Source organism: Mytilus galloprovincialis, chromosome 13, assembly GCF_965363235.1.
Source record: "Mytilus galloprovincialis chromosome 13, xbMytGall1.hap1.1, whole genome shotgun sequence".
NCBI classification, from domain to species: domain Eukaryota; kingdom Metazoa; phylum Mollusca; class Bivalvia; order Mytilida; family Mytilidae; genus Mytilus; species Mytilus galloprovincialis.
Window position 1 is genome coordinate 14966515 of NC_134850.1, and position 16032 is coordinate 14982546.

Here is a 16032-nt window from a genome sequence, read left to right on the forward strand (position 1 = left end):
TATATATCAATTTTCATGCAACAACAAGATGCTCTTGCTCTGATATGTATTTTTTTACAGAAATTCTTATAAAAACGAATGAATTTATTTTACAAATTCCCTGAATTTCATCAGTGAATCTGTAAAAAAAATCTTAATTATTTCAGGGATTTTGTAAAATCACTAGTCCAAATCAGGGATTTTATAAAATCACTAATCTGTTCAGTGATTTTACAAATTCCCTGAAATTTCAGTGATTTTACAAAATCCCTGATTTCACAAATTCCCTGTAACATATATATATATATTGTGGGGTCACTTGAAAGTTATTTTTTTAATGAAATTATTGCAATCTGATTAAGCAGGTATAGTAAGATTCTTACTATACAAATCCTTGCCGGATTATGATACTAGTATAGATCTCTAATTTCGTTCGCTAGCTTCATAATATGTTGGCTATAAATAAGATGTAAATCCGTGTATGATTTCAGTCGTCTCACTTAAAAAAAAAGAATAAAGTAGCGAATGATGCAGTTTACACATCAATAGATTATAACAAAATCTTGTTTAACTTTACTTAAAACATGCCACAAAAGAAATCAATTAAGATTAAGCATTTTGTAAACACTAATTTACAGAACTATTTCGCCTGTGTAGGAAAACATACTAAAGGCGTCATGAAGCGGATGTTTAATGTGTTTTGTGCTATGGCACTCACAAATGAAATAAGAATAGACATACAATGTACAAATTTTATTTCTGATATCTTTTAGCTTCATGTCGAGATTAAACTCTTACCAAAATAATTAACACAGAAAATAATCATTAACATCTTAAACAACCAAAAAGTAGATACGAACCCAAGAAAATCCAACACACCCAATCGCATCCGACAGCATATCTCCAAGAATTGATGGGAAAGAATTACCAGCTGGGAAAAAAGCGTGAAAGTGTGGATGTTGCCAGTGAGTGATCTGAAAAATAAAATAAATAAATAACTGCATTTTTTTGTGTACTTATCTGTCTTTAAAACAACAGATAGAAATTATAAAATGGTCGAGTTAGGGAGCAACCATTTGATAAAAATGAGATTTGATATAATAGTTATGTAAGACCCATGTTATGTTAGGCTTTGATCCTGTTCATAACGTTATAGTTTGACGCAACGTCAGATATTGCCACCATTTAGTGTAACAGAAAAATGACGTTAAATTGGAAACGCGCACTATCTAATTCTTCCTGTTTTCCTTTTTGGGTAAATGCAAAGTATAACACACAAGTATAAATGCCGTGAGAATCCAATCCAATATGATTTTATAATTAACATAGGATATTCAATTTTACTGCTAGTAATATAGTATTACAAAAAATATAAAAAGTATTTTATATTTTTTGTTTACATCTTATTTCTAAACTTTTGATAATGTAATTTCCTAGGCACATGAGAGTTGGTAAATGCTCATTTGTGAACAGCCAGAAATATTTTTTTATCCTTAGGTAGTTGTTTAAAATTAGGACAGAAAGTGTTTACTTTATCAAATAATAATTTCCTCTTTACATCTATAAAGGACAATTTACTGTAAAATGGGTCTCATCCTCAATAGAATTTGATCCATGTGATAAGCAGTGATGAAATAGACGCTGAGTTCTCTCTATATATATGCATGTTTAACTATATCTATCTTTCTCAATTCTAAGATCATGAGCACTTATTCTCATTTTACATATAGCTCTTCTTATATTAAAATCTTTCATTGATAAATAAACCTCCTTTACGAAGTCAGTCTTGAGGTTGAAATAATTTTCTAATTTACTATTACCTTGTGATAAGGTATCAGATCTTTTGACAATTCAAAATGTTTTAAAACTTTTACAAAGTTTACATTTTACAAATTTAATTAATTTATTGAGCATTGTATTCAAATTTTGTATAACAAGTGACTGAAGTACATATATCATAGATGAATACCAACAATTTTAATGTTTCCTGCATCTAACATTTTATTACAAACATAAGCATCCTAAAGTAACAGTTCGTCCAATTTGTTAAGCCTGTGTGATGACAAAAGCTTATTAGGCCCTTTGGGCCAGGTGAGTTAAAAAGCAACAGAGAGAAAATTTGTATTTTACATCTGTATCAAAAATCATATAATTAATATTCTGTTATAAATGTCAAAAAGAAAGGAAGAATAACTCGTTGTAAATAGAAAAGATTTAGATCTAAGTCAGCCCGAACTTTGTGATTTTTTTTACTGACAAACATAATATAATGTGATGAAAATGATTCATAATTAAAATGCAGTCAATAAAATAAAAGTATATGAGTCATTATCAAAAAACATGCAAATTTCGATGAAGTAATATTTGGAAAAATGATGTCATTGTTTAAAACATTTAAATGTGTCCCTCTATTTTATATAGTATGGTAGCAACTATTTTCAAAAATATGCAATGGGAAAAAGGAAGAGTTCCTTCAATTTTAACAATTTTAGCTCATCCTTTGATAGAAGCGTGTCAATGGTGCTACCAATTTAAAACATGCATTTAGGTACTAAATACTATTGTTAAACATCAAACAACTGTTCCAATTTGTTGTTAAGGTTACAATTACTACTTATTGACATTATTCCAATAGCTATACATTCTATTTAAACATAAATTTCAGCATACATTATCGTTAAAAAGTTGGCTGTCTTGTAAATACTAAAAAATACACTTAAAATGAATATATCTGTATAATGTGTAATGGTGGTCACTTTGTTTACTTGTTTATATTCTATTTATATTGGGAATGTTACCAGTAAATAAACATGTTCATATTGTATACTTTAAATCTGTGGTAACCTTTCATTCGAGGTATAGTACGGTTACAAGTAAGGTAAATTAAAAAATTTAATGGACCGAAATACCTCACGGCTAATTTTGGTCTTAATTTGAAGATAAATATAATACCCTTCCATTAAGGCATGTCGTAGAATGCCAAAATGGTGCAGATTTGTGATAAATGCGATCAAAGGCAAAAAAGGGGGATTTTAAAAAATCATTTTTTTTTGACATTTTGGACAATTTCTCGGTAGTCCCTCATGATAACTGAGAAAAAATTGCAATGGAAGCTAGATCTGGGGATGCTGTACAAATTCAGCTTGTAATATTTATGCCAGATTGACAAATATTAGAACTGTTGACGCCCGCAACCAACATGGAAGAAAATAATAAAGTTTATCTTTATTTGCAAAAATTATCAATAAAAAATATTCATATTTAATATTCAGCTTTGCAATAATGTATTACAATATATAAAGATATTTTGGGGAAAGTTTTGTTAAGATAACATAAAGAATAAAGGAGAAGTTAGTACTGTAAAGTTTACATCCGGTCCATGATTCAATGAAAAATGATGAAATTCATCATTACTTTTTTAAATAAAAAATAATGTTGACACTATTAAAATAGTCTTGATGAATAAATGTCAGCATAAACACGATAGTATATGAAGTTTTATTTATGACAATAGGTCAACCAGTGCAAGAGTAATAACATTTGAAAATGCATGACGATGTGCGTCCCCCTTTTTATAAAACAATACAAAAAAGTAGTAGACTTTTGACTTTAACTGTTTTAAAGCACAAGATATATCTAGAATACCGATTCACAAAAATTTGGATAAAAATGAAGATATTTGTATACATCAGTAACATTTGATATTATTATTCACGTCCGATGATTTGAAGAAAAAACTAACATACATTCAGAGAGATCTACTACGTTTGTATTAAGGTCACTGAATGCATCATGACAAGAAAACATTGTTTGCCAGAACTTTTTGTCTATGTTAGCATTTTTTCGTTGTTTTGAACACCATTGACAAAATTTCTTGAACCATAGTGCCATCACTGTTTCATACGCTAATGTGTAAGTTCTTACTCCGCGATTAAACTGCTTGCCTTGGAGAATCTGATCTACAGTACATCCTGCATATGCACCTGAATTGAATAATAAATCCAGAAGCCCAGCTGATGCCCATATTTAGTCTATTGCTGATATATAACACGAAACCATGTGGAATTTACCTAATCTCACAACGTGCGGGTGAACAATCTTAGGCATATACCACTTTACTTGTTTGGCTATGGCATAAAGCTGTTGGTCGAATGTCTGTACTGGGTTATTCTGACCTGCGACCTTTGACATTTCTAGGCATTTCAGCATTGTCGTATACACTGCCGCCATGTTAGCAGGTTTTGCGTCTATGATAAGGGGATATGCAACGACGACATGAATTGCTTTTCGGTCGGAAAGTTTTTTGTTGAAGCCTGTCCAAAAAAGTATTATTTGTTTTTTTTATCATTTTGAAACCCAGGTATTTCAACAATGTCGCGTGTAAGTCATCGAAGCAATACTCAAGCCATATCAGACACGTCAGATTTATTGGCTGTACATGATTTAATTTGGCTGTATGGCTCAGTACATCTAGGTGGGCCGCATCTTTCTTTGGGCTTAAAGAAAGGCAACCATGACATGGTAGCAGAAGTCTTTTCATCCAGAGCAAGGTATCTTTCTTGACCGCGGGTTATTTTGACGTTAGCTAAGTCTGTCTGAAAAGTCGGATTATTCACAACTTGAAAAACTGCGCGAGCCATAGAATGGAATGTGTTTTTATCATCAATAGTTTCTGCATTGATATCCACATTATCAGATCCTTCTTGAATGAAGTCTCCATCTGAAATTTTAGGACATATGTCATTGGGGATGTATGTTCAATTTTGAAATCTTATAATTTCATGGTTTGCTGAACTAATCAGAAATTGTCTAACCTCAGTGTAAGACGCACAAAAGCCATGTGAATGTAAAGTTTCAATAAGTTTTTTCGAACCATATTCATGATGCAACTGAAGAGCCAATGTTAAAACTAAAAGGGGTGAACTGGTTTTTATGCAGAAATATCACACATTCGGCTAAAGCAATACATTTCCGTCCTGTATCACCTGGGAATGAATTGTAATCCTTCTCCATATGAAAATAGTTGTCATCTATTAATCTGGCAGAAAGTTTATAAAAGAGGTATGTATGAATTGCAAAGCCAAAATTTTGAACGATTGTTAACTGGGTTTCAAATTTTTTGCCGCATCATGTAGGGTCTGATCTTCTTGATGTATGGAATCATTTACAAAACTGTTTTTCATTTCAGAATTTTTTTATTCCGCTTTTAAACTACTGGTTCTTGAAAGAAATGTCATGCTCCGACTCATTTGAAGCATCATCAACAGGTTCCCTTTTCCAGTTTAGCATGTAATTAGCGATGCATGTTGAATGATACAGTGCTTTGTCCTTGAAGTTCTTCATAGAGAGTAAACTTACAATTGGATACTTGTCTTTTGCGGCATTTAATATATATTATCAGTACGTTCAAAAGACTTGACTCACCGTAATTGCTTATCTCGTTTGTAAGACTTTTGTCTACAGAATAAACATTTGGACCAGTCTAATTGTAATACCGTTGAGCGTGTTTAAACGCAAGTTGATTCAAACACAGTATGGTTTGCACTGGATGTTGAGCATTGATCTTTTCCTATTTGAATTTTTTTCAAGTTCTTTCTACTTGTATAGGCTTTAGAACACGACCTATGATATTTTATTTGTTCTAATGGAATCACTTTCGTTGACTCAAATTCATCATAAAGGTTTATGGTACAAATGTTATAAGAAATGAGTAATTGAAGCATTTTAGCAGAATGAACAATCCATATAAAAGTTTACCGTCTCCAAGGAGATTTCAATAAGTCCTTACGTAAAAATTAAATTGATGCCGCGTTCCAGACAGGGACATAAAAGGCTTCTCTTTTAGTGAATAATTTGTCGTTACAGCATTAAAACTAATTTCATGTACTTATAACTATATATTTATTTAAGTATTTCCTAGGATAATGTTCTATTATAGCAGAATATAAGAAATAAGGAGAAAAAGCCCCACCCCCCCCCCAAAAAAAAAAAGAAAGAATATCAACTGAATATTCATGGTAGAGTCCTATTTCAAGACAATTTTCTCATAAAAAGAGTTTTGGAGACTCGATCCACACAGAATATTTCATTTTTTGTAATATTTCACTTAAATAGCAAGAAATTTTAACACATGAGATTACTCACAAGGTCAAAGGTGCATGTACAGCTTCCCATATTAGGTGTAATACCACCATTGATTTTCCCCTATTAGTCTTTGTTAAATTTGCACTTTTCAAAAAAATGTGCAGAATTTATCTTTGTTTCAAATAAAGAATAATTGGCATGAGTAAAGTTTTATCCTGTCCAGTACTATAGAAAAAAATTCACATAACATGTCATTGCATATAAGAAAGTAACCATCATTGGAAGTTAACCAATCAAATTTCTCCCCTTATTTTATCTGTGTCCAAGGTTTAGTCACCATGTAACCTCAAGATTACAAAATTTTCTATAGAAATCCCAAATAAAAAATAATAGTGTTTTGTAAGACATATGTTTATGACACAGAAATGTTTTAACTGCAATAAGATGTAGGATTAATTAACTACCATTGTCAAATTCAAGGGAATATTTTTTTAGGCCTACTTTCGTATACAACCGAATGTGACATACCATGATTTGGTGGTATTCCACATAAAGGCGGCGATAAACATGTCACGGAATAGAAGTTCCTTCATAATATAAGTTCCAAAAGGAAAACAATATTCTGGAATATTATTTCCATAGGAATGAATATTACACTATTGGTCTTATATATAACGCATAATTCCCAATTACTCTGAAGCCTATTCTTTTTTTGGAACTTAGTGAGCAAACTCGTGTCCATTATTTTCCGGATTATTTCGGGGGTTTACCGATGTGGTTAAAAATTAGTTTATTCAACAAAATCAACAAGGAATAAAACACAAAAAAACACTAACACATGAAATTAGTATACTCAGTCAAAAACTAGACACAGACATTGATATAATTATGTCTTATTAAATATGAAAATAAAGTTTTATTTTCTGTAAAAACACAGCAAATCACAAGTCAGGGGAAAATAACAAAAGGGAAAGCAACAAGACTTATTGAGCTGAAAATCGAATAGTAAAACTGCTATATATGATAAGTATTATAAAACGGACCGAAAACGTAATTTGCATGCTTTTTCGAAATTTTAGGTATTAAAACTTCTTGCATATTATACTATATTTTGTGAAAATGTACCACTGGTGATATAAATAGGAAATGTTATATACTTTGTCAGACGGTAACATTGTAAAAAATGAAATAAACATTTGAAAATCGTCCAATTCACTTAATTTATATGTTCATATCATCAGAACGTTTGAAATCAAAATAAAGCTGATACATTACTCTTTCATCTGATAACAACTTTTGTGATGATATCTTCATTCGGGAATTAGTTATAAACGTTCCCGTTTTTGAAAATGAAAAAGTAAAAAATCGGAAAGTCACACTTTATCGCAATTTTACAAAAAACTGCACCGTGGGAAAACTCTACGACAGGGCATAAATGAAAGTATAATGTTAACTCTATCTTCATGTTCATTTTCAGCCGTGAGGTATTTCGGTCTATTAAACTCCTTAACTAAGCCACTTTTCCTGATTTGTCACTCCACTAGTAGGGGTAGTTAAGAAAATTAGTGTTAGTTTAAACTCTGAGAAGTTCAGGGCATATAAACGTTGAAAATATGCCGCACAGCCCTATATTTTGACCTTTGAAAAAAATTGTAGTGTATATGAACTTTCAATTCTAGGATAAGATTTTTTTCAAAACTTCATAGTAAAAGTGGTAGGGGAGATTGGGGTAAGTGGACATGTGGGGTAAGTGGTCTACGCGTTAGATATTTCCGGTAGCTGTCTTTATGCGAGTTGTCTCCCGTCGGACACGTAGCTGATCAACACAACGGACAAAGTCAAAGAAAAGTTAAAAGGTAAATTGAAGGTCAATGCACCTTAGCAGTAAATATTCAGGCATATTATTTTTTTTGCTGGTTGCGATAATGGAAGTGAGAGATAATTAGTAGTTCTAATGAATCATACGTTCGTTTTAATAACATAACACACAGAAATCTGTCCCGTTCGGCGACAAACGTTCGTGAATGCATACTTGAGAGGGTGGTAAAGGGTTATTTTCGTGCAACGTTTTCCGCCTTTTTAATTCACGTGTTTTCGTTTTTTGAAGTTTTATTTCTCGTTTTCTCGTGTTTGGCTCGACGTGCGTGCCTCGTGTTCTCCTTTATTTTTTTTCCGTGTTTCGTGTCGGTACTCTAATTTCTCGTGCTTGGCCTGCATTTGATTTAAAGTAAGGCCGGGATTAAATTCAAGGCCCCGTTCAGTCAGGAGATTGTTTTAAATTATGTGTTCCCATGCAGAATTTTTAAAACTGCTATAAAATTAATTATAATGAATAATATTTTTCTTTTAAATCAGTTGCGACTAGCGGACGATAAAATGGGCCATTCCAGTTAATTTCTGACAGGTGGGGATGGATGGGGAGATTTGTTTTCATACCTATCAGAAAAAAACATCATGAAAAACTACCTATCAGATCTATAAATTAAGACCTATTAGATGTAGACTTTCTGTTCATATTGGGTGGATGGGGTTTCTTGGGAAAAATGACCTATCAGAATGTTTTACTGCAAGGATTGTACCCATCAGAATTTTAAATACAATACCAGATAATGCATGATACGAAACTGTCTACATTCCAAAGCAACTCTAAGATCTGAAATTGGTAGTTTTTGTAACCCCTAAGATGTAATTATATTTTATAATTTACTGCTGCAAGACCCTCAGAAATTTTTGCATATAAGTGTACGTGTCAGATGAAAAAAAAAAAATTTCACCCCTAAGATGTATAAATTTTACACCCCTCAGAAAGGACCATCCATCCCCCTTTAGCAGATATTAACTGGAATGGCCCAATGTGACTGCAGGGTCATCATGTCCATCATATATAATGGCTAGATGATCTCCAAGAACGGCTGATTAATAAATTATTTTACTTTTTACAATAATATTTACTATTTTATTTCTCGTGCATCGTTTTTTTCCGATTTTTATTTTCTGTGCAACGTTTTTGCCATTTTTATTTCACGTGTTTCCGTGTTGAAGCCCCCCCCTTTACCACCCTCACTTGAGATTCTTCAAACGACAAATATGGCCTTAAAATGAGACTTTCAATGATTTTTTGATAGTACAATGGCATAAAAAATGCACAACTAGCTAAATAAAAACATCCTGCTTCTGCAATATGGCGGCGTACATGTCGTATAACCGCCGAATATGTACGTTCTCAAAATTGTCTTTTACAATAAATGTATGTGGGATTCCGTTGAAAATAACTTGACTTGATCTAACTTGGATATCAAGGATTACGATTCAAACCCAAAGACTTATTTATCTGTGTCGAAAATTGCTGCTTTGAGTAAAACAGAAGAAGCGGTGCCGTGTTGCAAGTAGCTTTCAATATGACGTCATAGCATTCATTAAAAAAACCAGAAATTTGCATAAAACATATCCTAAAGCAGATCAGTGCACACACACACCCTTTATGCTTAGTTATAATTCAATAGCCACAACAAATGCATCATAATAAAATGTATCACTTTAAATGGTCGACAAGGAATAAATTTGTTTCCGTTTCTTAAAAAACACGACAACAACCGAGGTGTCCACTTACCCCATTACCATGGGGAAAGTGGACAACTCGTATTGTTAAAAAATAAACATACTTGGTATGTGTCTTTACTTTTCTATTGTTTTGTGTTGTGCATCAAAACTTATGAAAACTTACAAAAAGGTTATAAAATGTTTTCCAGAGGATTTTTAGGTACATATGAACAAATCATAAAAGAAACAAAAAGGAGGGGGGGGGGGGGTAAATAACATGTTTAATTGGATACATCTCAAAAAGCTCAAGAATCTGATAAAAAGTTACAAATACTAGCCAATGTTTGTAAACAATATGTGTTTCCCGCAGTCCTGTATATCGACGGCAGTCTCAGGTGTTGAATAGCAAGGAAAGTGGTCAAAAGAGGGTCTGAAAGAAGCGGTTCGCCATGTAAAGAGTGGGGGCATGTCTAAATTGAAAGCATCAAAGTTGTATAATATACCAAGAACAACACTACTTCGGAGACTGAAAACTATGGATCTGGATTCACCAGCAACAAAACCCACAGTACTTGCCATAAAGGATGAAGAAGCTTTGGTCGGGCATATACTAAGAATGGAGGAAAGAGGGTTTGGTTTAACTATCACAGATGTCCGAAAACTAGCCTACGAGATAGCCGTGAGGTCGGGGAGAAAGCATTGTTTTAACAATGATAAGAAAAGTGCCGGTTATGATTGGTGGCAAGGGTTTAGAGATCGACATCCATGTTTATCTGTACGCATACCAGAGGGTCTAAGCGCAGCACGAAGTTCAATGCTGAATCCAAATGTCATTTCAGCTTACTTTCAAAAGCTTGGAAGTTTCATGGATAAACTGAACATTAAGGATAAGCCCCAGCAAATTTTTAATGCGGACGAGACTGGCGTGAGTACAGTACATGCTCCATCAAAGGTTGTCGGTAAAAGAGGCAAAAAGAGTGTGCATTCCAAAACAAGCGGAGAACGAGGCGAAAATGTAACCGCGTTATGCTGTGTGAACGCAGAGGCAAGAGTTCTACCACCAATGCTCATCTTTAAGGGACAAAGAGTAAGCCAATCATTGATGGGCAATGCACCAGCAAACACATTATTTGCAGGCAGTAAGAGTTCATTTATTGATTCAGATTTATTCAATAATTGGTTTAAAAAGCTGTTTATACCTAATCTTCCTCCTCAGAGACCTGTTCTGCTCATACTGGATGGACATTCTTCACACATAACAGTGGATCTGTTGGAAACAGCCGTATCTAATCAGATAGAAATGTTCTGTCTTCCTCCCTATACAACGCACTGGACACAGCCACTCGATAGAAGCGTATTTGGACCGCTGAAAAAGGTCGTACAATCTATGTTGTGAGGCATTTCTTAGGCAGAATCCAGGAAGAATAGTCACGCGCTACGATTTTTGTGGCTTATTCAAGCAAGCCTTCAATGAAATAATGAATCTAGTGAATATATTCAGTGGCTTCAGAGCTACTGGGATATTTCCATTTAAACCGAATGCTATCCCAATAGAGGCATATGGACCATCAAAGACGTCTGTGCTCAATGTCGAGGTTGAAGCATCAATAGAGAATGGCCATGATGTTAGCAAAGACCAGAACCAGTCGCGACTAACTACAACCGCCAATGAAGAGCAATCTGTCTCTGCCGTAAACCCGCAAGTTCCATCAACTTCATCCGAAAAAACATATTTGAGGGAAATTCTAAGAACCCCTGAAGTCGTCAAACAAAGAACGGAGAAAAAGACCAGACGAGTAACAGAGGCTAGATGTCTAACAGAAAGAGAATTTTTAAATGAACTGAAACGAAAAGAAGAAGAGAAAAACAGAGTTCAAGAGGGAAAGGATCAAAGGAAAATGGAGAGGTAGGAAAAGAAGAAGAAAAAAGAACTGGATCAAACATTGAAGAAGAGAATTAAGACAAATAAGAATACAAAGAAGCATTTGGCTAAAAACAAGGAGAATGACAGTTCACTAGCTAAAGACCAGTCTGACTCCACCTGTACTTATTGTAACGGGAACTACATGGATGACAACTCTGACGATGAAGACTGGGTTAAATGTACGAGATGTAGCGATTGGTATCATGAGTCGTGTACTGGAAAGTTTGGGCATGAACTTTCACACTTCGTGTGTAACAAACATTGACATGTTTCAAAATATGACCAATTATTATAGTGGGTTGTGTTGTCAATAGTTATCATGATCATTAAATATGTTATATCCTCTTAATATTATTAAATACTATTTTAGAGATTTACCCAATCAAAACATTCATAAAAAGAAGTGCTGAAACACTATCCAGATATAACCAGTGGATAACAGACAAACCCGGGAACAAATAAGACAAGACACACAAGGACAAACAACAACATATAACATCGAAAACTAAAAACAAATGTGAGAAACACGGATCCAAAAAAAAACCCACTTTAATAGGCGACTTCAGGTGCTCCAGAAGGGCTTTACATTTTCCCTTGTAACTATACATACATGTAGATTGAAGATTGATTGATTGACATTTAGTTACAAACGTGTCATGCATAATCAGGACGAAAACACAAATTAAACAGAACAGAATGGCATACCATTAAAAGGGAAGAGTTTGGGTCGATTTTAGAACGCAGCAATCATGACTGGAACCATTTTTCCCATCGGTATATTTCAAGACGTCACAAAAAAAACCCCAAAATAACCATGATTTAAATTTCCATCCAAAACACACAAAACAAATTCCCAAACCAATCAAAATTTACAATATTCGAAAATCATCCCACACATACCCTTCAAAAAAAAAAACCCGACAATGACTTAAATATGAAAGCAAAAATTCTGTATTTCTTTTTGCTAAATTTGCAGACCATTTCTGAAAGGCAGAGATAGACACTGAATTAATAAGAAGTAACATGCTGTATGAAAAGCTAATAAAATTGGTTAATATTAGCATCATGCAGTTGGCAGTCGGAAGTTAGGCGCAAATACATTTTTTTCTTTGATCAATCAATCTGACAGAGTTCGGAGGTAGGAATAAAAGGTGGAATCGAGGCGATTAACCCAAGAAAATGGACTAAGAACACTTCTTTTACATTTACTCGTTTATGACCAGTTACCCCAATACATGGGGTAAGTGGTCCTTTTTGGCTGTTTGATCTAGTCCTTGATTTCCAACAAGCCCGTGATAGGAACGGAAAAAAATGCCTAAAAATATGAAGAAAGGTCTACACATAATTTATTGGAACGGAGGTGGAAAATATCATCCATGTCCCAGCGAGCTGAAACGTGTGTATACGCTTAATGTGTCCACTTACCCCATTCTCCCCTACAGTTTTAGCGGTAAAAGGAGTTCCTATGGGAAATTGCATTGTCAATATTTACAGAAATGCAACCTATAGTTCCGTAACTCTTTCTCCCGAGACCGGCAATGTAATTATTCTTTTCGGGACTTCCTGCTTCTTGCACGTGCCCGACATCCGGCCCGGCCGGGCTCGTTGTCCCCAGGAACTATAAGTATGACGTCACTCACCGGGTTCGGGGCAGTCTACACTTAGGATTTGAAATGAGCAGACGCTCATTCTATTTGGCTTGCAAATATGGAACTTCACAATGACAAGTAGACTAGCCACGACCGTATATTATTCTTGTATGTAACGTATATTCAACCATAATGTATGTCTTTCAAACAAACATCTTTATGTTTACGTGTTTTTAGTAGTTTGTCCAATATCCCAGAACTTGTGTAGACAACGGGAAAACGAAGCCAGTGGAAACTTCTGAAACTTTGTATATGTTTTACATGATATTGTTAAAACATTGTTAAATAAGTATTGTTTTTCATAAATAATATAATGTTTCGCTTGTTAAACAAGAAAAAAACACACAAAAATGCTGATTGTCAAAATATATTCAGTAGTGTTACTAAGCTGGTCAATGGTTTTATTTTATTAAAATGGTCTCACCATTGACAGTAAAACTATTGATTTTCATATGTAGTTTAAGATTTATTTACAAAATAAGTGCTCCATTTCCCTATTTTACATGGTGTTCCTGGTGCATGTTTCTACCATCAATATATTTCATAATTCATAGTTCCGGAATTTATTAAAAAAAAATATTTTTATAAGGGTACGCCATAGACACTATTTTCAATTACGATATAGCTTTTACTTACTTTCAATATTTTTTTATAATTCAAAGGCTATATAAAAATCAAATATTTATGCCACAGTTAGTTTCCATCTCGAATTGTATTCTTAAATTTACGCTTAGCATGAGGATGGCATTAACTTCCACACGGTAGATCTACCATAACTTTTTCTGCATTTGCACGTCTTGATTGTGCACGATCCTTTGCAAATACACAATTTGCATTCCAGCGAAAAGCTAGCCTTCTTTTCAGCTGCGTGCAGTGATACCGAGGTCTCGGGAATTTCAATAACAGACTCCGTCATTAAGAAATTATGGAAATATCTACCTAAGTCGACATATTGCCATGCACTCGTAACAACAAGTCGGTAATGACTATATGTGTAAAATGTGTTTACTATAGTGACTAGTGAGTAAAATTAAATGCACGAACGTGCTTATTTTTTTATTATAATATAATGACCTCTGATATCGTCTTTTTAATGACGTGACAACTACAAGGGTTATACCTTATGAAGAGTTAGGTGTTACCTGTAAACTTGTTAATTACCCCGACCATATGAGTATATACCCATATGGTCATGACCATACGCGTATGGTCCAAATACGCATATGGTCCGGAACAGTTACACCATTGACTTAAAATATGATACTTTTCCTTTTGGTGATTTTTTTATCAAATCATTAAAAAATGTGTGCATGTATCAAAATGCAATAAAAAGTGATAAATCTTAACAATAAATGATATGAATAATAGTCCTATTTCAGGTCTGAAGGGAGTTATAGTAAAAAATAACAGTTGATTCTGGCTATATCAAAGAGTTTGAGAAAAAAATTAAGGGTGTTTTTATAACATGTCATACTGTATAGTGTATCACAAAAAAAATCATATCTAACATATGCAATTGTTATTTTGATACATTTTCATATATGTTCATGTCTTTTGACTTAAAAAGACCGAATAACATAGTTAAGAATGGTTTTTTTTATAAAGACCCATATGTGTAGATCGGCTCACAGAACTTTGATATCTTTAAGCTGATGTAATTCCACTCATCTTTCTTTAAATTTTATAAATGAGGTACCAAAAGAAAGAAAAAGGATTAATCTTTCAAGTTGTGATAATTTCGTTATGACATAGTTATTACATAATTAATTGTTATGTAATTAGTTGCCATATTGTGATGTCCATACTTGAATGAATTTAGCTTCTTTGTTATTCATAGCATTCCAAACTATTTTATAGATTCTTGCACAACACAGTTTGACCTCCAAAACTGTGTCTCAGATTTTTCCTACTGCATTTCATTCTCTCATAAATCTTCAATGAAGTTTGCAACATCAGTTCATAAGAGACCACTAAATTCAATTGGGTGTAAAATTTGTTCTATTGATGTTTTTGGAAATCTGAGACAAAGTTTTGGAGGTCAAGTTGTGTTGTACAAGAATCTATAAAATATTTTGGGATGCTATGAAGAACAAAGACGCTAAATTCATTCAAATGTGGACATCACAATATAGGAACTAATTACATAATAATTAATTATGTAATAATTATGTCATTATGAAATTATCACAATTTGAAAGATTAATCTTTCTTCTTTCTTTTGGTACCTCATTTATAAAATATAAAGAAGGATGAAATGAATTACATCAGTTTAAAGTTGTCTGATTGGGAGTGAAAATATCTTTGTATTGTGCTACCAAATAATAGAGAATAAATGGTAAAACAATAAATCAAATTTAGAAATTAGAACCCCATTTCAATCGAGACCTCCGTAATTATAATGAATAGTTAATACTCACTCCTGGTATGATATATTTATCCACATCAATCATAATATCGTTAAATTCTTCTCCTTTTTTCGGAGCTTTTTTGGGGAGCTTCTCCGCGAGGTATCCAGGTTCTACATCCGGCGTCACTCTTCTGTTACTTATCGTCTCCATGTAATCTGCAATATAATCCACCATTTCTTTCCCGCGTTTTCTAAAGTCTGATGCATCCATCTTGAAAGTAAGCATGAAAATATTTGTTTGATTCAGTGCCGAATCGAAATGTAGACTTTAACTTGCAAGTTGTAGAACTTGAATGATATATGATTTGTCCAAAGCAGACAATCCTTAAAACTCAAAACTCGTTGATCAATTTGTTGTCTGCAGTTGACGTTTCCAAAAATTAAGACGCCGGTTTTAAATAAACGTCAATTATATCGGTATCATAAATTTTCGATCGTCGGTAATTTAG

General features: G+C 33.4%; 1 protein-coding gene across 1 annotated transcript in view; it reads right to left on the reverse strand.

Moving 5' to 3' along the window:
- LOC143056825 (aromatic-L-amino-acid decarboxylase-like) overlaps window positions 1–15800 on the reverse strand; it is a 36763-nt gene extending 20963 nt beyond the window's left edge. Inside the window, exons 1-2 of the mRNA XM_076229990.1 lie at window positions 15594–15800; window positions 840–953 (exon numbers count right to left, since the gene is read on the reverse strand). Coding sequence (XP_076086105.1) covers window positions 840–953; window positions 15594–15794 — 315 coding nt within the window. The 5' untranslated portion in view covers window positions 15795–15800. The remainder of the gene's footprint in view (window positions 1–839; window positions 954–15593) is intronic.
- Between the last annotated feature and the right edge of the window lie 232 nt (window positions 15801–16032).